We start from the raw sequence: 25,035 nt of genomic DNA, 5'->3' as shown, positions 1-25,035 counted from the left end.
TGGGGCTATTATAGTGTATGGAGGACTATCTGGGGCTATTATAGTGTATGGAGGACTGTGGGGCCATTATACTGTATGGAAGGCAATGCAGGGTCCATTATACTATATGAAGGACTATGTGGAACCATTATATTGTATGTAAGTAAATTCAGGGCCCATTATACTTTATGGAGTACCATGTGGGAATTACAGTTGAGGAATCATATTGTGATGGAGTCACCATACTTTTTCTGGTGGTTTGATGGGGTTATAGTAAGGTCATCATACGGTGCAAGAGGGGGTGTCTTACTGGGTACTTTTGTTGGCATCATACATCATATGCGAAGATCTATTAAAATGAACTTTGTTCATGGGACAGCCTCTTTAAGTTTGTTTCCATATGAAAAGGTTTATCGTTATATTTGATGATCAGGAAAAACTTCCTCAATTGTAGACATAATATATTACTAAGGTATTACCTTGTAATGTCTTCACATCCTGTTCTGTCCAGAGGTGTCTGGACCCCAGAATTACAAGCGGCATAAGTTCACCGACCACCATATTGGGATACCCAAGTGATGGGCTTCTCAATATGGAAACGGCTGGTGGTACCAGCCTCTTGCGCGGAACACTGTCGCATCACACACACACTCACACTGTATACGCCGTACACACCACATGCGCGCACACACACGGTATACGCCGTACGCAGCCTCTTGCGTGGTACCACCAGCGGAACACCGTCTTGAACACGCCGCCAACGGGATCAGCCAAATGATTCACTGACCGCCGCCATCTCTGTACAGAAGGAGCGCATGCGCAGTTTTAATATGACCGCCGCTATCTGTCTGCACAAAGATGGCGGCGGTCTGATTTACTTAGGCAGGCACAGTGAATCATTCGGCTGATCCCGATGGCAGATTGGCAACGTGTCTACAGGCAGATGAATCTGGTCACATTAAAGGGGTTTTCCCACGAACGAAATTAAATTTTAAAAATTGTCTGTGTCTGACCGTGTACTGAGCATACCACATCTCCTGGGCAGGGGAGGAGCAAAAGACAATACTGACATTACAGCAGGGGATCACAGAGGATTCATTTTCTGAGGTAAAATATATCACTGACTGTTTTTAAACAATATTTTACCTCACAAAATGTATCCTCTGCGATCTCCTGCTGAAACGTCAGTATTGTCTCTTGTGTCCTCCCCTTCCCAGGAGCTGTGGTATGTTCTGTACACGGTCAGACACAGACAATTTTTAAAATGAACTTTCAATCGTGGGAAAACCCCTTTAAAAAGCAAATATCAACGCCAAGATGGGGTAGACAGGTCAAAGATGAGAGCACAGACAGGAGAAGTCAGCACATGGGGAAAGAGAGAGTGGATAGGTGGGTGAGCACATGGGGGGGGGGAGAGAGATTCTCAACGCTGCAAAGCCTCCCCCAATGTGACATTATCGCTCTCCCGATGCAACAGCATTGGGCCTCCATCTAGATTTTTTTTAATAAATATTAAGTTTGGCACGCGACTTTGTCCAATCTTTTCATTTTGGTCCTCTGTGTATTTGAGTCTGACATCTCTGGTCTTGACAAACTTTGAATAAATCATAACTATAAGCAAAAAATAAGGAGCTTTATATTATCTTATTCCAGAATATGAGTGTTCTCCCTTTGCATTCTGAACTTGTAGGTCTTTGCAAAACATGAAGCCCTCACTCCTGTATAATGCATGTGTATAATTATATACGGATTGTCTTATAATAATAATAATCTTTATTTATATAGCGCCAACATATTCCGCAGCGCTTTACAGTTTCAAAACACAAGTCATAAGTAACAACGTTAACAATACAATAATTAAAGCAAAATAAGACGACCCTGCTCGTGAGAGCTTACAATCTACCATGAGGTGAGGGAGATACAAAGTACAGGTGTGTATTTACAATTGTATATTTACAATGAAGGTCCAGCCATCTTGAGGGAGTGAAGGATGGATGGAGATAGTGAATGGGCTATACACGCACACTTACACATAGAATGACTTTGATTAGGGAACGTGATAGGCCGCTCTGAACAAATGTGTTTTGAGGGAGCGCCTAAAACTATGCAAATTGTGGTTAGTCCTAATTTCTTGGGGTAGAGCATTCCAGAGGATAGGAGCAGCACGGGAGAAGTCTTGGAGTCGGGAGTGGGAGGTACGGATTAGTGCAGAGGTTAGTCGAAAGTCGTTTGCAGAGCACAGCCCTGTACATATGTAAAGGACATATGGATGGGTGACACTGCCTTCTAAATGTTTCCATCTTGGTTGTCCTAATTGCGTAAGCTATAAATCCGATGGCCAACATTACTGCTCCTGAAAAGCATGCCATCTTTGTTTTTTCAATCCATGAAAAATTGGCATCCAATACGGTTACTTTGACTTTGTGAACAGGAAGTCTGCAATGTTTTTTAGTATATGGGAATCTATATGGGAGCAGTTGTCACTCATATTGGCCGTCATCCAAAAGAGATGTGAAGAAGAATTTTTATAGGAAAAAGACAAGTGAGCTATTTGTATTTAGAACATTTTTTTTACTTGAATAATGCTGTTCAGATGTGATCAGTGTCAGCTGTAAAGCCATCTTGTCACAACAATGAAGCTTGTAGGCTTATGCTTGTGAAGGGGTTGCAGGTCGGGTTGTGCCTTCTAAGTAGCGGGAGGAGAACCAAGGAAATCTGGCAGCTTCTGGACAGATTCTGTCAGCTCTAAAATGAAGATTAAACAGAGCGCAAAACTGGAAAATTACAAGAGTCCCCGAGGACACCATATCAAATAGCAAAAGTGTCGTATTTATAAAATGGATTTTTCTACGCCTATAAAATGGATTTTTCTACGCCTACGAAGCTGAGGCCATTTCATCAGCATCCATAGATCATGTTTCAAGCATTTAAAGACATGCGGCCAAGATAAATCTTCAACTTCACTGGCTTTCTCATTTTAGATCAATATCAACAGAAACAGAAGCTGTGAAAACATATTTGTGCTGTACGCTGGACCGCACAGCTCCTGTCCAGATAATATCGCAAGAAGCCCAATGCGCATTCCTATGGCACTTCCCGATAGACCAGGCACCGAAACTATACAGCTGCCTATCAAGTAGTGGCCAAGTACTAGCACAACGTGCAATCCATGTGTGAGGTTATGGCGTGGAGTTCATATAGCATGGTGGAGGGCCGCCCGACTGCTTTTACAGTATATCTGTACCCTCTTATATCTGGAAGAGGCTTCTCATGCTGGAAGAATGGATTTTGGTTTTGACCAAATTTAACCACTTCATGACTCAGAGTTTAATTACCTGCTCATACGTTTGTTTTTTTGTGTGTTTTTTTTTTTATTTTTGCATTTTATTTTTTTCTTTTAGACTACGTATCTTTGTTTCCATCACGTGTCACACTGTCACTGTTTTCCACAGGTTCAATTCAGTGCTTTCCTGAAATACACTGTTCTTATTGCAACCCTACTTCTACTTTTCGTTTGATTCAATCTTTGATAAGATTGTTTCTTAAAGACTTTTCTGAATGAAGTTGATAAATGCGCATTTGAGTTCTCAGCAGATTTTGCTGTGGCAATTTTTTTCACGTATATCGGCAACCATGTATATGTAGCGCCCCAAGGAGTATGGCCGCCACAGTGGCTTTGCCTTCCTCCAGGGAGGGTAATGCCAGGCTTGGAGGCAATGAAGGGTCTCTCTCGCAGTCAATCCATACATGCAACACAGTTCCACTCCAGGCCAGCAGGTGGAACTCTGAACCTGGATTAAGGGGAGGAGTGCGCTCTAAGGGCTAAGAGGAAGGAGGAGTCAGTGAGTCTGTGGAGGGCAAAGTGTGCAGACGTGTAGGGAGAAGCTGGAGGTTGAGCTGCTGAAGGCGAGGGAGGGTAATGCCAGGCTTGGAGGCAATGAAGGGTCTCTCTCGCAGTTAACCTATACATACAACACAGTTCCACTCCAGGCCAGCAGGGGGGACTCTGAACCAGATCTGAAGGGAGGAGTGCTCTCTGAGGGCCAAGAGGAAGGAGTGGTCAGTTAGTCTGCGGAGGGTGAAGTGTGCAGACGTGAGGAAGGAGCGCTGAGATAGAGCTGAGAGGAAGAGCTTGTCTCCCGCAAGAGCGCATGAACTGGAGCCTGGTCTCCACGGCTGTATGGACACTGATGGTCCTACAGCAGACACCAGAGGAGTAGAAGGCTGTAAATGCAATACTCCCATCTAAGACTTGAGGGCACAACAGCAACACCGATAGTGAGCCGTGACTTAGGAGTGAGGAGTCCCTGGAACAGGCTACAGCTGTCTGCCGTACAAGTAGAGTTCTTGGGAACATCTTAAAGGAGGAACTCCAGTGTAACTCAGTACTAGGAGTACTTCACACTTAAAGGCGCTAGGAAGGAGACTGCACAGCCCATCTGCTGAAAGAGAATCCCTGAGTTGCTTCCAGGCTAGCCTGCTCCGGTACCACCTGTAATCAGGACCCTGGACTGCATTTGTCAAGTGGCTGTGTTCACACACAGCGTTTTTTTAGCGGTTTTTACAGCGGTTTTCACTATAAAACCGCTATAAAACCACTAAAAATAAGCTGCACAGTCATTTCTATGCATTTTGCACTTTTTGTGCACATTGATGCGTTTTTTACCGCGAAAAAAACGCATCGCGGTAAAAAACGCAGCATGCTCATTAATTTTGCGGATTTTTCCGCGGTTTTGGCTTCTCCCATGCGTTTAGAAACCGCTGCGGTAAAAAACGCATCAAAAACACATCAAAACCGCGCAAAAAACGCGCAAAAACCGCCGCGGAAAAATAGGTGCGGTTTCTGGGAAGGGATTCAGGTTTTTGTGCAGAAATTTTCTGGAACGTGTGCACTTAGGGTACAGAAACTGCACCCCACTGTGTCTTGTCTGCTTCCTACCCTTCCGGCACGGCTACATCCCCGTGCCAACCACATCTATACTGCCCTGGGACTACAGCTTCACCTGTGGGGAGCTTTTACATCTTGCTGCACCATACCATCAGTCCCATCGGATCTGCATGCAGCGTCGGCTTAACACCTCCCATGCCGAACACCACAGGTGGCGTCACGAACTATTCCATTAACTACATTCCACCATTGAATCTCCCCTAATACTTGGGCGCCCAGGGCCATGGACTGGGTCACCGCTGCTGTGACACATCCCGCTGACACCGGCCCGGTACCGAGTACCCCACAGCCCTGGGAGGGCGACCCATATAGGCATTCTGAACCTGCCAGCTTTTTATTAGTAGCTCACCTATATTTCTTATAGCAAGGGATGCACATATTTATCTATAACTGCATAAGCACTTAAATTTTCTTCAAAAAGGACATGTCACTGGCTAAAATACCTTGTAAAAATAAATCCCCTGATTCTGGTGATCTTGGCAGTTTTGCTCTGTGTCGCTCCATTGCAGAAATATTAATTTTTTATTTGGTCGCCCATGACAGCACCAACGAGAGAGGGGATCTGCCCTTCAGGAACAGGAAACCTACAGATACAAAAGAGCTGCACCTCTCCCACGCATCAGTTGGTTTCCTGTTCCTGAAGAGGATAGTATTCCTATGGATACCTGTTTCAAGATTCATCGGATCCCAGGCCGGCCAGTCGGTTAAGGTAGTGGGGTCCTCTGCCTCTGCCGGTGGGGGGTCCCTGGAAGCGCCATGGTGGGTCCGGAGAGGATTCCACGGCAGTAAGCGTGCAGGTGGAGCAGTGTCCGGAGGATTACCGACTCCGGAGGGCCAGCGACGGAAGGTAAGTGTTACAATTTGTGACTAGCCCTGCGTGGCGCAACCCGACGACCGGTCAGTCACCAAAAAACAAGACAAACAAGGGGACACTGGGGAAACAATTACACCGGTGGGCCCTGCTATAGGGAATGGGGAAAGGGACACCTGCACTCTGCTGCGGCTGAGTCTTGGGCTAACCTGACGTCCCTCTACGGCTTCTTTCAAACCGTCGCCGAGCAGGATACCTTGTCCCTCACTTTCTCTGCACCTATCCCTCAATAGGGAATTGGTAAGTGTGGACACTGGTCCCACCGCTGCACTAATAAAACACCAAGGAGAGATACAACAGACAGGGATAAACAAAACAACACTTAGCTTTCTCTGCTGCCAAATGCACCGCATAGCAGAGTAAGGCTCCTGAACTCAGCTTTCATCAGTATCACCACTGCTCCAGGTAGCTCCAGTCTTCACCACGGTTGGTATCCAAAAAGGACCAATCAATACCAACAGTCAGCTGATGCACCACGTGACCTTATATAGGAAGGTGGGAGTGGTCACCACGAGCACACGCAGACTAACTAAACATGTAGTAACACCAGCGGCCACCGGGGGGGAAAAAAGTTTATAAATGTATCGTGACAGTAAGTATTCTCCCTGATCCTGCCCTTTGCTCTCCGGCATGCTGCGGCGAGTTCCGGGTCCGGTGGTGTTTGGGTGGACCAGGTGACAATACGCGGCGGCTGGGGCGGACCAGGGGCTCGATTGGTGACATTCCTGGGCGGTCCCCGGGTGCGCTCTTCTGACCCCATTGGAGGTCGCGGTAGTGACAAGGTGGGGGCGGAGCCTAGGGGTTGTCCCGGAAGCCGGGTGCCGAACAGGTTTTTTTGCTTCCGGTGGACGCTGGGTCTCGTGTGCGCAACGGTGCCTAGGATGAAGGCCAAGGGTGCCAAGGCAGAGGAGGGGCGGGGTAAGGGGCGGAATGGTCCTAGAGGGGGGCTTTGACCCCTGGCCAAAAAACTGCAAACCTGGATATCTGGAGGGGGACACATAAAAAGTCCTGAAACATCTGCTTCGATGCTTCTCAGCCATTACCAGAATGGACATGGCAGAAGCCCCCTTTGAAGAGCAGGAGGACCGACAGCAGCAGGGGCAACAGGCAAAGCAGCATGTTTCTGAGAAGCCCTGTACGATCCAACTGAAGACCAGGAAAGTGGGTAATAGCCGGGCCAGTGGTTAAACCAGCCGCAGAAGCTCCTCCAAAATGGAGGAATCGGCATCAACGGAGATATGTCCCCCTCATGATCCAGTACCTACTGCCTACATCCCAGGTAAGAGATCTTCGTGAATGTACACTCGGTAATGCATTCTTCCCCTTTTTTCTATCCTGCTAGGGGAAGAAGTGTTCTGGGAAATCAAGGCGCAGAGAGTGTACCCTCTGCAGATGCCCCCTGCCAGATGCTTACCCAAAAAAGTTATGTCAGCCTTGTGTACAGCAGAAGATGGTAGTGTTCTGAAAAAAGGGGGCGTTTAGCCTCTAGCTTAGAATGAAGTGCCTTATATTTACCCTTCTACAGGTAGCAGAAGAAACCCCTGACTTCACCACAAACTTGAGGGAGATAATTAGAACAGAGATGAAGGAGTCCTTAAAGTTCCTATCTCAGGGGAAGAGTTCCAAGAGGAGTAAAGCGAGTTTCACTGACTCAGATTCCTCGGCTAACCTTAGAAAGGGTGAAGATTCGTCGGGGCCTTCTTCTTCTGCATCATCTTCAGAGGAGGACTCTAGCCGTTTCTGCTTTCCCTTAGACCACATGGACAAATTGGTAAAAGCGGTCAGGTCCTCTATGGGGGTAGCAGATTGTAGGCCAGAGCGTTCAGTACAGGACTTAATGTTTGGCGGATTGGATCCGAGGAAACGCAGGTCCTTTCCGGTGAATAGTAATAATCAGAGCCTGGTAGACCGGGAGTGGAAAAGGCCGGAAAAAGGGGGCTCCTTGCCTCCGGCATTTAAACGAAGGTACCCCTTTGAGGATCCCGTGGTGGATAGATGGGATAAGGCCCCGAAGCTCAATGCAGCTGTGGCTAAAGCTTCTAAAAAATCTACCCTACCCTTTGTGGACCTGGGTTCCTTGTAGGACCCTCTAGACAAGATGACGGACACCTTCCTTAAGGGGACATGGGAGATGTCGGCTGGCTCCCTGAGACCGGAGGTAGCTTCCACTTGCACAGCTAGATCCATGATGGTCTGGCTGGATCAACTAGAGTTCCATTTAAAATACATCGCCCCGAGGGAGTCTATCTTGAATGCCCTACCAATAATTCAGGGCTCCAGCTTTTCTAGCTGACGCTTCAGCGGACTCTGTAAGGATGGCGCCTAGGGCAGCAGGGCTGCCCAACGCGGCTTTGAGGGCACTGTGGTTGAAATGTTGGCTGGGGGATATCCATGCCAGATCCCGTCTCTGCTCCATCCCATGTGAAGGGGAGTACATTTTTGGTCCAGTCCTAGACGAACTTTTGGAGAAAGCAGGGGATGATAAAAAGAAGTTCCCCAGTTTGCCGACCCCTTCCTACCGACGTCCTTTCAGCAGGAAAGGGTTTAATCATAGGAGACCTTCCAGGGAGTGAGTGAAGTGGGATGAAAGGAAGAGGAAAGGTACAGGATTTATGTTTGGAAGCTCCTCACGGGAACATAAGAAACCATCCCAATGACTAGCGATGCCCGTGGGGGGTAGGCTGGCGGCCTTCTACCCGAACTGGTCCCTGATCGCCAACAGTGACTGGATGCTAGGTTTAATATCAGGACTTCAGTTAGAATTTTCCTGTGTTCCTCAGAATAGGTTCAGGATTACTCCCTTCCGACCTTCTTCAGAGCAGGCTGCCCTGGAATTGGAGATCTGTGATCTATGTGGTAAAAGGGTCTAGTAGAAGTACCAGAGGCAGAGGAAGGTAAAGGATTCTACTCCTCTATGTAAATCACAGTTACAGCCCCTAAGAGTGCAGCAGTTTTTGGGCCTAATTTTAGACTCTGAGGGTCAGGAGTGTCGTCTACCGCCTGACAAATTGATTCGCCTGCGTTACCAGGTTCTAAACGCCTTTAACAACCCCACCATGTCCCTAAGGAAAGCCATGTCCCTGTTGGATTTTTTGTCATCCTGCATCCCCATGGTCCGGTGGGCACAATTTCATACAAGGACTCTACAAAGAGACGTCTTGTTGAATGATAGGATCCTTGGGGGTTGTTTGGAGGGTCTGCTGACTTTATCCCGAACCTCTATATAATCCCTTGAATGGTGGCTTGATCAGAGTAACTTATCCAGAGGAGTGCCCTGGGAGTATAATATAACCTGGGTAGTCATCACGGACGCAAGCCCTACTGGTTGGGGGGCTCATATGGGTGATGTCATGGTCCAGGGTCTATGGGAACGCCATGAGTTAGAGGTGTCTTCTAACCTGAAAGAATTAACAGCAGTAGAACTGGCAGTTAAAAGACTCCTTGTATATCTGCAGGGTCATCATGTGCGAGTCCTTTCCGACAATCAGGTCGCAGTGGCTTATATCAACCAACAAGACGGGACTCGTTTCAGACCTCTGATGGAAGCAATGGAGCGCCTGTTCCAGCTTGCAGAGCAACATTTTCTATCTTTGACAGCACTGCATATAAGAGGGAAAGACAGTGCCACAGCAGACTTTTTAAGCCGCAACCTTCTGAGACAAGGGGAATGGTCTCTAAAAACTGCCATCTTCAACCAGATTGTGTGGAGGTGGGGTCAGCCAGACGTGGACCTCTTCGCTACCAGAAAGAACAGAAACGTGAGACAATTCTGTTCACTGGATCCCAAAGAAGGCCCGATGGCAGTAGATGCCTATACTCCCTTTTCTCTGCTACCCTTAGTAGTGAGGAAAATCAGGAAAGACAAAGCCAAGGGTAATAGTGATTGCTCCCTTTTGGCCCAGGAAGGCATGGTTCTCATGTCTCAGGGCCATGTCAGTGTCCAATTCTTGGGTGCTGCCAGACGTTCCAGATCTCCTATCCCAGGGCCCAGTCTACCATCCTCAAGTGACTGGCCTCCATCTGACAACATGGAGTTTGAAAGGTCGCTACTAAGGGATAAAGGGATTTCTCCAGGCTTAATAAATACCCTTCTCAAACATAGAAAAGAAATTACAACCAGGATCTATGCTAGGACCTGGAAGAAATTCTTACAGAACTCAGAAATTATAGCTGGGAAGGGGGTTCCAATAGCTCAGATCCTGGAATTCCTTTACAAGGGTCTAGACATGGGTCTTTCCACCAGTACCCTTAAGGTGCAGGTGTCAGCCCTGGGGGCACTTTTTAGCCGCGACATCGCCAGTAACTACTGGATTAGCAGATTTATTAAAGCAGCGGGCAGGTCCAGACCCATAATTAGGGAAAGGTTTATGCCATGGGATTTAAACCTAGTCCTCACGGCCAGGACGGAAGCTTCGTTTGAGCCTATTTCATCAGCTCGTGTGAAAATAATTTCACTCAAGGTAGCCTTCTTGGTGGCATTAACGTCAGCACAAAGGGTGAATGACATCCAGGCACTTTATAGACTCCCTCCACATACACAGTTCCAGGACGATAGGCTAATAGGCCTGATCCAGCTTACTTACCTAAGGTAGCTTCCAGTTTTCATAGGACACAGGAAATAATTCTTTCATCTTTCCTCCCCAACCCGGCCAACCAGAAAGAAAGGAAGCTACACACTCTAGATGTTAGAAGATGTCTCCTAGAGTACCTTTTGGTCACTGATTACTGGAAAAAGGACAATGCCTTGTTTGTCTCCTTTAAAGGCACCAGGAAGGGTCTGTCAAAGAGCACATTAGCTAGGTGGATTAGGTAGGCGATCTTTCTAGCGTACACCTCAAGTGGCAGGCCGGCACCTGAGAAGCTGAGAGCGCATTGCACTCGATCCATGGCAGCCTTGTGGGTGGAAAGGTCAGAAGTCTCCATTGACCAAATATGTAAGGCAGCCACTTGGTCCTCTCCGAGCACTTTTTACAATCATTATAGGCTAGATTTGGGTGCTTCCACAGACCTCTCCTTCAGTGTAAGGTGCTTCAGGCTGTAGTCCCTCCCTAAGTAGTTGTTACTCTCTGTAATTCTCTCGTTGGTGCTGTCATGGGTGACCGAATAAGGTCTTAGTTACTTACTGTTAATGGTACCCTTAGATTCTCTCCCTTTTTTGCTTTGGGTGTGTACTTCTTCCTCTTATAAGGTTCACATGTAATAAATAGTTAGTCGTTAGAGTATTGTCCATAATTTTGCCATTAACTTTGGTGGTCCTCTCGAGTTTTGTAATCCAACTGATGCATGGGAGTGGTGCCATCCTTTTGTATTTGTAGGTTTATCGGTCGTCCATGACAGCACCACCTGAGAGAGGGGATCCGCCCTTCAGGAACAGGAAACCTACAGATACAAAAGGGCGGCACCTCTCCCACGCATCAGTTGGTTTCCTGTTCCTATAGGACGGGACTTCCTACAGATGGTCCATCATGGAGTCGTCGAGGGATTCCCAGGCCGGCTGACCGACCCAGGTAGCGGGGGGGTCTCCTACCTCGGTCAAGCTCGGGTCCCTGGATGCGCCACGGTGGGGCCGGGTAGGTCACCACGACAGTGGTTGGAGCAGGCGGAGCAGAGGGTCCGGTGGACAGCCGTCTCCATAGGGCCGGCACGAGGTATGTATGACCCCTGGAACCCCTCCTGTTACATCCACCCGGTCTCCGCTTGGTCCTCTCTTTCTCTCTCTCTCTCCGGGGGCTGGCGGTCGCGCCTGTGCGGCGGGCGCGGGTCGGCGCATGGGGGGGCGGCGGGCATTCCGGAGCCGGGGGCGCCGTGCCGGCTCCTTTCCGCGCGCTCCCGCGCTCTTGATTGCGCTGCGGAAGTGACACAGCGGAAGGGGCGGGGCCGGGAACGCTGAAACCGGAAGTCGGATGCCGGCCGGCTTTCCGGGTTGCGCCGCCGCTGCTCGGCGGTCTAGGGCGGCGCACGGTACCCGGGGGGGGGGGGAGAGGAACGGAGCATGTGGGGGGGAGTCGCGGGGGGGGAGGACCCGGGGGGGAGGTGCCGCGCCACAGCCCTGCTAATCCGGACACTATGGGAGGCATTAAAAGACAGGAGGTGACGCTGCTGGGGTGCTTCTGAAGGCCCAGCAATGGATTCGACAGAAGCCCCCACAGAGCAGCAGGACGAAGCGCAGGAGCGCCCAGAGAAACAGGCCACTGTGAATTCACAGGCGAGTGGCCAGCAGAAGAAGAAACGGACGGGCGAACAGAGCCACAGAAGTTCCTCCAGGCTAAAGGACCCTCCTGCCTCCCTCCGTGACCCGGTACCTGCCTCATCTGCATGGGTAAGAGATCTCCGTGAATGTACCCTGATGCAGTGTTTTATTTTTGTTCCTTCGCAGGTAAGGAAAGCTACGGGGAAGCAGAAGCACAGGGAATGTGCCCTCTGTAATTGCCCTTTGCCAGACGGCCACCCTAAAAAGTTGTGTCAGCCATGCATGCGACAAACGGTAGGGGTTGGATAGGGGTACCCTAGGGGTAGATTGACAGGCCCTTACACTCTTCCCCGTCCATACAGGTGGCGGAAGAAACACCGGACTTCACCACAAGCCTGAGGGAGATAATCAGGACAGAAATGAAGGCCCTATCTAAAAAAGGCTCCTCTAAGGGAAGAGATGTTAACCTCTCTGGTTCAGAGTCCTCGGCCGCACCTGGAATCGATATCTCCTCAGATTCCCCGGCCTCCACTTCATCATCTTCAGAGGAAGACTCGAGCCGTTTCTGCTTTCCCTTAGACCAGATGGATAAGTTAATTAAAGCAGTAAGGTCTACTATGGGGGTAGCAGACACAAAACCGGAACTTTCAGTACAGGATGTGATGTTCGGAGGCCTAGATCCCAGAAAGCGTAGATCCTTCCCGTTGAATGATAAAGTCCAGAACCTAATAAATAGAGAATGGAAAAAGCCTGAAAAAAGAGGTTCTTTGCCACCTGCCTTCAAACGAAGGTACCCGTTTGATGACCCAGTGGTAACCAAATGGGACAAGGCCCCTAAGCTGGACGCGGCAGTGGCCAAAGCCTCCAAAAAGTCCTCCATACCTTTCGATGATATGGCCTCCTTAAAAGACCCGCTAGACAAAAAAGCAGATTCTTTTCTGAAAGGAACATGGGAGACGTCAGCGGGTGCATTGAGACCAGCGGTAGCGGCCACATGTACGGCCAGATCCTTGATGGTCTGGCTGGATCAGCTGGATTCCCAGTTGAAGGATGGAACTTCAAGAGCATACATTCGAAAAGCCTTACCAGTTATCCAAAGTGCTGCTGCTTTTCTGGCTGATGCGTCAGCAGATTCTGCGAGGATGGCGGCTAGAACCGCAGGTTTATCCAACGCAGCTCGAAGGGCTCTCTGGTTAAAATGCTGGCCAGGAGACATCCAGGCCAGATCTCGACTCTGTTCCATTCCTTGTGAGGGCGAATACCTGTTTGGGCCCGTCCTGGATGAACTTTTAGAGAAGGCCGGGGACGATAAAAAGAAGTTCCCCAGTCTGCCGAACCCCTCTTTTAGACGCCCCTTTACTAGGAAAGGATATTTCCGTAGGAGGCCGTCCAGGGATCAGGGCAGATGGGACGACAAAAGAAGGAGAGGTACTGGATTCATGTTCGGAGGAGGGGGGCGCCAGGAAGGTCCAGCACGGGACACTAAAAAGCCGCCCCAATGACTAGTTGCTCCGGTAGGGGGGAGACTAGCTGCCTTCTTCCCGGCCTGGGCATTAATCTCTAATAGCAACTGGATACTGGGGGTGGTAACTGCGGGCCTACGACTAGAATTCTCCCGGGTTCCCCAAGATCGTTTTAAGGTCACTCCTCTTAGGTCATCCTCATCAGAACAGTCTGCCCTGGAAGCTGAAGTTCGGGATCTTTGCCATAAAAAGGTCCTAACTACAGTTCCAGATGAAGAAAGGGGGAAAGGTTTCTACTCCCCTTTGTTCCTGGTCCGCAAGCCAGACAGTTCCTTTAGGACCATAATAAATCTTAAATCCCTCAATGATTTCCTGGTCACACGTCCATTTAAGATGGAAACAATTAATTCAACAATAAAATTACTGTTTCAAAACTGCTTCATGGTGGTGTTAGATTTGAAAGATGCTTACTACCATATACCCATTCATGCAGATCATCAGAGTTTTCTCAGAGTGGCAGTGCAGTTAGATGGGTCAGTTCAACATTTCCAGTATGCGGCCCTCCCCTTTGGGGTAGCAGTCGCTCCCCGTGTGTTTACGAAAGTAGTAGCGGAAGTTATGGCCCATCTACGTGAATCAGACATTTTAGTAGTCCCCTACTTAGATGACTTCTTGATTGTAGGGAAAACGGCTAACCATTGTTTGGAACAGCTACAAAGGGCAATGTCTGCCCTAGAACGGTTAGGATGGCTGCTTAACATTAAAAAATCTCGATTACAGCCGATGAGAATCCAACAATTCTTGGGCCTCATCCTAGATTCCGTAAAACAGGAATGCCGTCTGCCCCCGGAGAAGCTAGTTCGCCTACACTGTCAGGTCCTGAACGCTTCCAAAAACCCGACCATGTCCCTCAGGAAAGCCATGTCCCTTCTAGGTTCACTTTCCTCCTGTATCCCGGCGGTCCAGTGGGCCCAGTTTCATTCAAGAACTTTACAGGGCGAGGTCTTAAGGCATCAAAAAATCCTTGGGGGTTACTTAGAGGGCCAGCTAACCTTGTCCCGAAACACAAGGGGGAGTCCCTAGAATGGTGGCTAGATGAGAATAATTTATCCAGAGGGGTTCCCTGGGAATATGACATATCCCGCATAATCACCACGGATGCTAGCCCTTCCGGTTGGGGGGCTCATATGGGGGAAATTCTGGTCCAGGGCCTATGGGAGCATCATCAGATAGAGATGTCATCCAACTTGAAAGAATTGACAGCAGTAGAGCTGGCGGCTAAAGAACTGCTTGTGTATCTACAGGGCCATCATGTGCGAGTGTTTTCCGACAATCTGGTCACCGTAGCGTATATCAACCACCAAGGCGGGACCCGTTCCAAATCCCTGATGAATGTAGCAGAACGGCTGTTCCAGCTAGCAGAGCAGCATTTCCTATCATTAACAGCTCTACATATAAAGGGGAAAGACAACACCACGGCAGATTTCCTGAGCCGCAATCTCTTAAGGCAAGGAGAATGGTCCCTAAAAAACTCTATCTTCGACCTGATTGTTCAGAAGTGGGGACTGCCAGAGATAGATCTCTTCGCCACCAGAGAAAACAGGAAAGTAAGACAATTTTGCTCACTAAATCCCAGAGAAGACCCCCTGGCGGTAGACTCCTTGCTGATAAAGTGGGATTTCAAGCTATCCTATGCCTTCCCTCCCCTATCACTATTACCTCTAGTGGTGAGGAAAATCAGGAGAGACAGAGCGAAAGTTATAGTGATCGCTCCGTTTTGGCCCAGGAGGGCTTGGTTCTCATGCCTCAGGACCATGTCAGTGTCCGATCCTTGGGTCCTCCCGGAGATCCCGGATCTCCTATCCCAGGGCCCAGTCTTTCATCCTCAGGTGGCTGGCCTACATCTGACGGCGTGGAGTTTGAACGGACACTGCTGAAAGATAAAGGCTTCTCCCCAGACCTGGTTGACACTCTACTTAAAAGTAGAAAGATCACTACTACCAAGATCTATGTCAGAATTTGGAAGAGATTCCTAAAGAACTCTAGAGTAGTCGCTGGGGGTTCGGCTCCTATAAATCAAATCTTAGAATTTCTTCAGAAAGGTCTAGAAATGGGGCTCTCCACTAGTACCCTCAAAGTACAAGCTTCAGCCTTGGGGGCCCTCTTTAGCTGCAACATCGCGAGTAATTACTGGGTCAGTAGATTCATCAAAGCAGCAGGTAGATCCAGGCCAGTGGTGAAGGATAGATTCATGCCTTGGGACTTGAACCTAGTCCTTACGGCCATGACAGAAGCTCCATTCGAACCCATCTCATCAGCCTCTATAAAAAACCTGTCCCTCAAGGTAGCCTTCCTGGTAGCTCTAACCTCAGCTCGTAGAGTAAGCGACATCCAGGCATTATCTAGGCGTCCTCCTTATTTACAGTTTATGGACGATAGGGTAATACTCAGACCTGACCCGGCGTACTTACCGAAGGTAGTTTCTAGCTTTCATAGAACACAGGAAATAGTCCTTCCATCCTTCCTCCCTAATCCAGCTAATGAGAAGGAAGAGAAATTACACACCTTAGATGTTAGAGAATGCCTTAAAGAATATCTGGCGGTTACTGACCCCTGGAAAAAGGAAAATGCCCTATTTATCTCCCATCAGGGTCCCAGGAAAGGCTGTAGAGTGTCAAAAAATACACTAGCTAGGTGGATTAGAGAGGCTATTTCAATTGCATACACCTCAAAGGGCAGACCGGCACCTGCAAACCTGAGGGCGCATTCCACCAGAGCCATGGCGTCCTCGTGGGCCGAGAGATCAGAAGTCTCCATTGACCAGATATGTAAGGCGGCTACTTGGTCCTCTCCGAGCACCTTTTATAATCATTATAGGCTAGACTTGGGTGCTTCCACAGACCTCTCTTTTGGTATAAGGGTACTGCAGGCTGTAGTCCCTCCCTAAATAGTTATTACTCTCTGTAATTCTCTCAGGTGGTGCTGTCATGGACGACCGATAAAGTCTTAGTTACTCACCGGTTAACGGTGTTTTTCGGAGTCCATGACAGCACCCGTATATTCCCTCCCTTTTTGTAGTTTAATTTTGGATATGCACTTCTTTCTCTTATATGTACACTAGTAAGGAATAGTTGTATAAAAAACACTGTGTATAAATTTTGCTATTAACCATTGTGGTCCTCTTGTGCTCTGTAATCCAACTGATGCGTGGGAGAGGTGCCGCCCTTTTGTATCTGTAGGTTTCCTGTTCCTGAAGGGCGGATCCCCTCTCTCAGGTGGTGCTGTCATGGACTCCGAAAAACACCGTTAACCGGTGAGTAACTAAGACTTTCCTGTTCCTGAAGGGTGGATCCCCTCTCTCATTGGTGCGGTCATGGGCTCCAAAAAATACCATTAACGGTAAGTAACTGTCAGGATCCTGACAGCGCCGGCGTACAGCCCTCGCTGAGCAGAGACTCACCAGTGCTGTAGGGGTCCCGGGGACAGTAACAGCTGGAAAGTACAGACGCACAGGACCTGAACGCTGAAGTATTAGCAAGCAGGCACGGGACCTACGGTCATGTGACCACAAGGGGGCGGGGCTTAGCGTCCTGCTTGCTAAGATGGAAGAACACTCAGAGTGTGGCAAACCAGAGATCATACACAATACAGGCAAACGAGGTACAGGAGGGACAAGCAGATGGGAGGTCAGACGAAGCCAAAGGTCATACACAAGAGGGCGGTGCGGTACAAAAGGGACGAGCAGAGAGCAGTCGAGTCACAAGCAGAGGGTCATACACGAGAGGACGGTGCAGTACAAGAGGGTCAGGCAGAACTCGTAACAAGGACAGAACCAGATCACAACCAAACAAGCAACAAGTTATCAGGCACAAGGCACACGTATACAAGAGGTCACTTAACTCAGCCGAGGGCAGGAGTATAACTGACACCGGACCCAGGTCCAGTGAGCATTAAATAGCCGCCCTCTGGCAGAGAGAGGCAGAAACAATTAACCCCCTGTCTGACCAGGACGGGCCAAAGAGAAACCCCGTTCTGGATCATGACAGTACCCCCCTCTCAATGGGGGGCCACCGTACCCCCAGGTTTCTCAGGATACTTGGCGTGAAAGGCCCGGACTAACCGATCCGCATCGAGCAGGAACCCACGAGCGTTTCTCCGGACCGTAGCCTTTCCAATGTACCAGATATTGAAGGGCACGACGGACCAACCTGGAGTCGACAATTCGTTCCACCTCGTACTCGGACTGCCCGTCTACCAAAACCGGTGGCGGGGAAGCTGATGGTCCCTCCCCACCGGACCTCACAGGTTTCAAAAGAGCCCTATGGAAAACATTTGGGATCCGCAGAGATGGCGGGAGACGCAACCGAAAAGCCACCGGGTTAACTGCTTCGGTAATTTCATAGGGACCTATAAACTTGGGTCCAAGCTTCACGGAGGGGACCTTGAGCCTTATATTCTTGGTGGATAACCATACCTTATCCCCAACCTGAAACACTGGTCCCGCGGATCGTTTTTTATCTGCAAAAAATTTAAATTTATCCTGAGCCTTAGTAATGTTACTCTGGACCTCCCGCCATACCTCTTCCAACCGCTGGATCGTCTCATCCGCCACAGGACACCCAGAATTCAAACGTGAAAATTCTCCAAAATGTGGATGAAACCCATAGTTGCAGAAAAAGGGAGATGTACCCATAGACTGGTTAATGTGGTTGTTAAATGCAAACTCGGCCAACGGTAACACAGAACACCAATCATCCTGTCGGGCTGAGGTGAAGCAGCGCAGAATTTTCTCCAGAGACTGATTGGTCCGCTCGGTCTGCCCATTAGACTCTGGATGATAAGCGGATGAAAAGGACAGACCAATACCCAACCTCTTACAAAAAGCCCTCTAAAATCTGGAAACAAATTGCACTCCTCTATCAGACACCACATTCAAGGGTACCCCATGCAACCGCACCACATGCTCAACAAACTATCTGGACAATGTTTCCGCATTAGGTAGAGCTGCAAAGGTAGAAAATGTGCCTGCTTACTAAACCTGTCCACCACAACCCAAACGACGGTATTACCCTTGGAGGGGGGAAGGTTGGTGATGAAATCCATGGACAAATGGGTCCATGGTCTCTCAGGAATTGGTAGTGGTACCAATTCCCCGGCCGGCCGGTTATTGGGGGTTTTCGCACGGGCACAAACATCACATGCAGACACATATTCCCCAACATCAGAGGATAAAGAAGACCACCAGAATACTCTAGCAATGGCCTCCCGGGTAGCCGAGATCCCTGGATGTCCACCCAGAACTGAGTCATGGAACTCTCGGAGGACTTTGAGACAAAACTGAGCTGGCACGAAAAGTTTATCCACCGGCTTAGCCGGAGGTGCAAGAGACTGGGCTTCCCGAATCTCCCGTTCCAACATGTTAGAAGCACCTGCCACCACCACCCCAGGCTGAAGAATGGAGGATGGAGGTTCCGGGGGGGGACACCGGATCTAGACTGCGTGACAAGGCATCAGCTCTGACATTTTTGGATCCTGGCCGAAAAGTGATCCAGATGTTGAATCGGGAAAAAAAAGTGACCATCTAGCCTGCCTGGGAGTCAACCTTTTAGCTGACTCAATGTAAGCTAGGTTTTTGTGGTCCATAATTACAGTCCAATAAAATAAGAGAACATGTAGTTTTTGAAATCTTGGAAGACTGCTGGTGCATTGGTCAGACCGAAAGGCATGACCAAATTTTCAAACAACCCTTCAGTAGTGAGAAAAGCAGTTTTCCACTCATCTCCGTCCCGGACTCTGATAAGATTATACACTCCCTGTAGATCTAGTTTCGAAAACCACTTAGCTCCAGACAATTGGTTGTATAAATCAGGAATAAGTGGAAGGGGATACGTATTCCTCACAGTTATCTTACTTAACTCTCGAAAATCGAGGCATGGGCGTAAACCACCGTCTTCTTTCTTTACAAAAAAGAACCCCGCCGCCACGGGAGAAACAGAAGGACTAATGTGTCCCTTACGGAGACTCTCGGAAATATATTCCTTCATTGTAGCCCGTTCTGGACCTGAAAGGTTATACAAGCGGGCTTTGGGCAATTTAGCACCTGGAACCAGGTCAATGGCACATTCAAATGGGTGGTGTGGCGGTAAAACCTCGGCCTCTTTTTCGGAGAAAACGTCTGTATAGTCTTTCAGGCACTCCGGAATACCTTCCAGACCCACGGACGACACAGACACAGTAACAAGACATTTCTCAGAACAATAGGGACCCCATTTAACAATGTCCCGAGATTCCCAATTAATCACTGAATTATGCACTTGAAACTAGGGGAACTCCAACACCAGTCCCATAGGCAGGTTGTCCATAACAAAACATGAAATATGTTCCTGGTGCAAGGAACTTACTTTAAGGAGAAACTCTTCTGTACGAAACATAACGTCATTTTTAACCATTGGTGTTTTGTCAATGGCAACAATGTGAATAGGAGTCTCCAACTTAACTGTCCCTAACTTACACCTGGATACCAAGTCAGAGTCAATAAAGTTTAATGACGATCCGCAATCCACGAAGGCAGAAGTGAATGTGAAGACACTCCCACAACAAAGTTCCACTTGCAACAACATTTTTGAAAATGCAGAAAAGGGTACCTGAGAGCCTGGGTGATCTCCACGACAATCACGGGCTCAGTCGTTTGTTGGTCAGAGGACAGGAGGGGCAATCCTTTTTCCAATGTCCAGAATCGCCACCGAAAAAGCAGCATTTTCCCACGAGTCGTTGTCTTCTTTCTTTCTCTTTGAGGTCGATGGTCTCCAATGTAGGACTGGCTCCCCTTCCTTGGGAGAATAACGGTGTCTCAATCTGCATCACTCCCCTTGCCCGTAGCCTGCGATCCATTCGGATGGCCTGTGTCATAGCCTCCTCCAGGGAATCAGGCGGAGGGTGGAGAGCCAAGGAGTCTTTCAGATGTTCAGACAGGCCTCTGCGGAACAAACCACGGAGGGCGGCATCATTCCAGCAGACCTCAGCAGCCCAGCGTCTGAACCCTGAACAAAACCACTCGGCTGAGTGTTTCCCATGGCACACACTCATCACCATGTCCTCAGCCATACGTATCCGATCAGGCTCATCATAAATAGGCCCCAGGGCCTCAAAAAATGCATCCACAGTCATACGCTCAGGGGCCGTGGTCGGAAGGAAGCCTGTGGAGCCCCCCTTAACAGAGATATAATGACCCCCACTCTCTGGCTTTCACTCCCAGACGAGTGTGGTCTCAAAGAAAAAAAAAGCTTACATCCCTCCTTGAAATCTCTGAATTCCTTTTTATCTCCAGAAAAGGTATCTGGTAACTTAACCGGAGACTCTGGGGAAATTAATGTAACATCCTGAGCCCCTGATGAAAAAAAACCCTGCACAGTGTCAGCGATCAGCTGCTGAGACTGAGCCAGGACTCGTTGTTCTCCAAGGAGTTTCTGAGACATCAGAGTTAGGTGCTTAACTTGCTCAGAAAGAGCGTGCATAGGATCCATCACATACACAGGTGAATGGGAGCAGAGAAAAAAAATGTTAATGGTCAGTTATAATGTCAGGATCCTGACAGCGCCGGCGTACAGCCCTCTCTGAGCAGGGACTCACCAGTGCTGTAGGGGTCCCGGGGACAGTAACAGCTGGAAAGTACAGACGCACAGGACCTGAATGCTGAAGTATTAGCAAGCAGGCACGGGACCTACGTCATGTGACCACAAGGGGGCGGGGCTTAGCGTCTTGCTTGCTAAGATGGAAGAACACTCAGAGTCGGGCAAACCAGAGATCATACACAATATGGGCGAACGAGGTACAGGAGGGACAAGCAGATGGGAGGTCAGACGAAGCCAAAGGTCATACACAAGAGGGCGGTGCGGTACAAAAGGGACGAGCAGAGAGCAGTCGAGTCACAAGCAGAGGGTCATACACGAGAGGACGGTGCAGTACAAGAGGGTCAGGCAGAACTCGTAACAGGGACAGAACCAGATCACAACCAAACAAGCAACAAGTTATCAGGCACAAGGCACACGTATACAAGAGGTCACTTAACTCAGCCAAGGGCAGGAGTATAACTGACACTGGACCCAGGTCCAGTGAGCATTAAATAGCCGCCCTCTGCCAGAGAGAGGCAGAAACAATTAACCCCCTGTCTGACCAGGACGGGCCAAAGCGAAACCCCGTCCTGGATCATGACAGTAACTAAGACTTTTTCTCCTGGAGCGTAGTATGTGAAATCTCGGCTTCTGCAAAGGTTTTTTTTTTGGCAGGTGGCCGGCTGGTGCGTTCACCTTTTATTTCCAGATTCTGCCAGTCACAACTTGGCAACGTCTAGAACTGCTAGGTCAGCTGTTGAGCTGTGATTGTCACCGTCTGGGAGGGATGAACGTGCACACCCACATTAAAGACTGAATCAACTGCCAAGTAGTCTGCAAGCAGAGATTTCACATATTTCACACCAAAAGCAGCAAATATGAATATCTCAGAAATGGATCGACACAGTGCAAAAGAGAAAAGAGCGGCAGGATCGGGGGCAGTTCAGGGATTTTTACAAGATACATTTGACTCTTATTTTTGAGCAAGTCACATGTACTGTTTACAGGACTCTACAGATTACTGCCAAATGAACACATTCATCCTCTTTATTATCATTATTTGCATTGACCTAAAGACTGTTTATCCACCCACTGCAAAGTGATAGACTGAAAGTACATAAACAACAAAAAGGTTTGTATAGTCTAGTCAACAGCGAATACTGGTATCTACTGGAATATTGAAAACAATAACCAGTCCAACTTCTACAGGCACGAAAAAATTCTAATTTTTCATTATTTTACTCATCAGCCAGATGAGCAGCAAGCTGGCCTTTTTTATATATACTTTTTTAATGCCATTCTCACTGATGAACCATTTCAACTGTTCAGTTACAGATTCAGTGAGTTTTCTAGCAAGAGGAATTTTTGAGAGATTCTGAGTAGTCTCGAAGGCCATGGTTTTATCGTTAGAAGCGAGAAGAAAATTTGTGGTTCATCCATTCAAAGGGGTAAAAGAAATCCTGCTAAAGAGATTTTTTAAAGGTCCACTTTAACTTTCAAGTTATAAGTTGCCTCAGAAACCATTTCAGTTTTATGAATGAGGAGATGATGCTCCTTCTAGACTCATCAGGATGATGATAGCCACTACTATGCCAAAAGGAAGAGACAGCTCTGTTGATGATGGTGGATGCCTTTGGTTACGGTTTCTACATATTTCCGTCGCTGGAGGCTACCCAAAAGGGGTGTGAAGGAAGCAACCCCCAGAACATACAGATGCTGGGACAATGTTCTAACGAGTAGGAATAGTGGCATACAAGTGCCTGGTTCAATTCCACCAAGTACAATTTGTGTCATTGTGGGTACAGGCCAGTTCCTACTTGTGTAAACCACTGCTAGTCTATAATAGAGCTGCCACGATGGAGGAAGGCTGCCGAAGTAGGAAAATGACAGGGCTGCCTATGGAGGAGAGCAGTCTAGAGGCAAGTAGAGCTGTTGTGAGAGGGAGCTGCATGTGAGTCCAGCTTCAGAGGAAAATGTGATGTGAAGGAGCCTGTATGTATGGAGGGGCCTATGACACGTGGAGACCCCCAGAGAGATGTAATGCCATCTTCGTGCCTCATTTCTGCCTTAATGGCCTGTATATAAAAGGTTGTAGAATCTGTGCCTTTGTGTTGCTGTTTTCCCACCAGCTGGAGTTGATCCCAATCCTGTGCTTATGACAGTGCCGTAGGTGCTGATGGCAGTACACTATGGTGTTGTGGCTACTGTTGTGGAACCCTTTGCTAATGAAGATGGCAGACACAGATCTCACATAAAGCCTATATTACTGGGAGGGACAATCCCACAAACCTTAAACATTTGGGTCAGATGGACATGAAAAGGGGAAGAAAAGTTGCACAAAGGAGCGGTCTGGTACTTACAAATCTGACCCTACTGAATCTTGCATTCTCTGGCATTTGCTGACTCTTTCCATAGACTTCAGATCTCATTGGCTGATCGCAATAATTTCAATAGAAATCTGTGATGGTCCCATAATTCATTGGGTTTGCATATTGTGCAAAGCAAAGCACAGACTTAACTTTCACTGCAGATGTAGCAGATTTCAATGGGTCATTGAACTGTCAGTACTCACATAAAAATCAGTATTTGATTATGTTTAGTCATTTTTTATCAGAATTGCTGAGACTATGTTTAGTGAAGCTGACTTTTTTGGTAGAAATTATTTGCTTTAAGCTTTTTTCCAACAATCTAAATGAAAAGAAAACTGATTTATAACTCTTTAAAATGGGATAATACAGATTTGCTCCAATTTGGGGTGACTTTTGTTCTTTGACATAAACTGCTTCCTACCTGTAGACGGTCATAAGGACATAGAACATCTGGATGCGACTCTACATCAAAGTGCAGGAACCTCAGGAGGATAGAGAATCCCTCTTCAGCCTGGATCCGATATCTGCAGTTGGTCAGTTTAGGGTAAATCTCAGGAAATTCTGGACTTACAATCTCTCCTGAACTTGTGGTATAGATCACGTCGTCACACTTAACTAAAACAGAGACATCCCTTTAAATGTTGAGATTTTACATTGAGACTCAAGTTTTTAGTAAGAAAACATAGGTTAACTAAAGATATGAGTACACAACATAACATACCCCTCCCCGCCCACAGGCAAATTCTTAATTGAAAAGCCTTTTTTTTCTAAACATGCCCAGTTAAGTCAAAGTTTTTTGTTAGAATTTGAAAGTCGCCAACATAGTCAACTGTACTGGTGCAAGGTCATTTTGTAAGAAACATTATCGATTAGATTCACAATTTGGTGCTCTGATCATGACCAATCGCATGGTACAATCTCTGCTACTGCTACTGCTACAATCCCTGCTTGCTGTCATCTAGTGCAACATTCCCTTTAATGGTACAATCCCTGCTTGCTGTCATCTAGTGCAACATTTCCTTTAATGGTACAATCTCTGCTACTGCTACAATCCCTGCTTGCTGTCATCTAGTGCAACATTTCCTTTAATGGTATATAACAGTGCCTACTGAATGCTTGCTAAATTCATTTGTTGCATTGAACTCAATACTTACTGCTGTATATCCATGTTGGAACTCTACTCGCATGACAAGTGACTGTAGCCTGCTTCGGGGACTCCATCCGTCATGTCCCGGCTCAAACATAGGTTGCCACCGTGTCTTCGAGTCTTTTGTGGGAATAGAGTGGTCACAGCTTCTATTCCTCCGGTGTCTGCTGCTGGAACATTAGTTTCGCAAACAGCCTCGGGGACTGGACCCCGGCCATGCGCTTCAAACTTCAGGAAGGGTTCTGCTCTAAACCTAGTCCTTAGTTCTCTTCTCCTTATGTTCCGTACTAAACTATCTTCCTTCTGAAGAATCAGGCTTTCTATTGCCCTTTCCTGTGCCAGCAGCTCCAGGTCACTGAAGTCTGCTGCAGCACCTCCTTCACTCCATCATTCTCTTGGGATCTTCTCTTACCAACTGCTCCTTTCCTAATATTCTCCCACTCTCAAGTGCAGTCTAA

At 48.0% G+C, this 25,035-nt stretch overlaps 1 protein-coding gene across 2 annotated transcripts in view; it reads right to left on the bottom strand.

Moving 5' to 3' along the window:
• Positions 1-25,035, bottom strand: part of MASP2 (MBL associated serine protease 2) — a 127,546-nt gene that overhangs the window by 62,854 nt on the left and 39,657 nt on the right. Inside the window, exon 5 of one of the 2 annotated variants that reach the window (XM_073585072.1) lies at positions 23,852-24,045. The exons of the other annotated variant lie outside the window; for it this stretch is intronic. Within the exon in view, the coding sequence (XP_073441173.1) occupies positions 23,852-24,045 (194 nt within the window). The remainder of the gene's footprint in view (positions 1-23,851; positions 24,046-25,035) is intronic. 2 annotated transcript variants of the gene reach the window in all.

Source organism: Dendrobates tinctorius, unplaced genomic scaffold, assembly GCF_039654945.1.
Source record: "Dendrobates tinctorius isolate UK_male_01 unplaced genomic scaffold, ASM3965494v1 ptg000086l, whole genome shotgun sequence".
Classification (NCBI taxonomy): Eukaryota; Metazoa; Chordata; class Amphibia; order Anura; family Dendrobatidae; genus Dendrobates; species Dendrobates tinctorius.
Note: the sequence above shows the minus strand (reverse complement) of the source record. Positions and strands in the feature narration are given on the sequence as shown.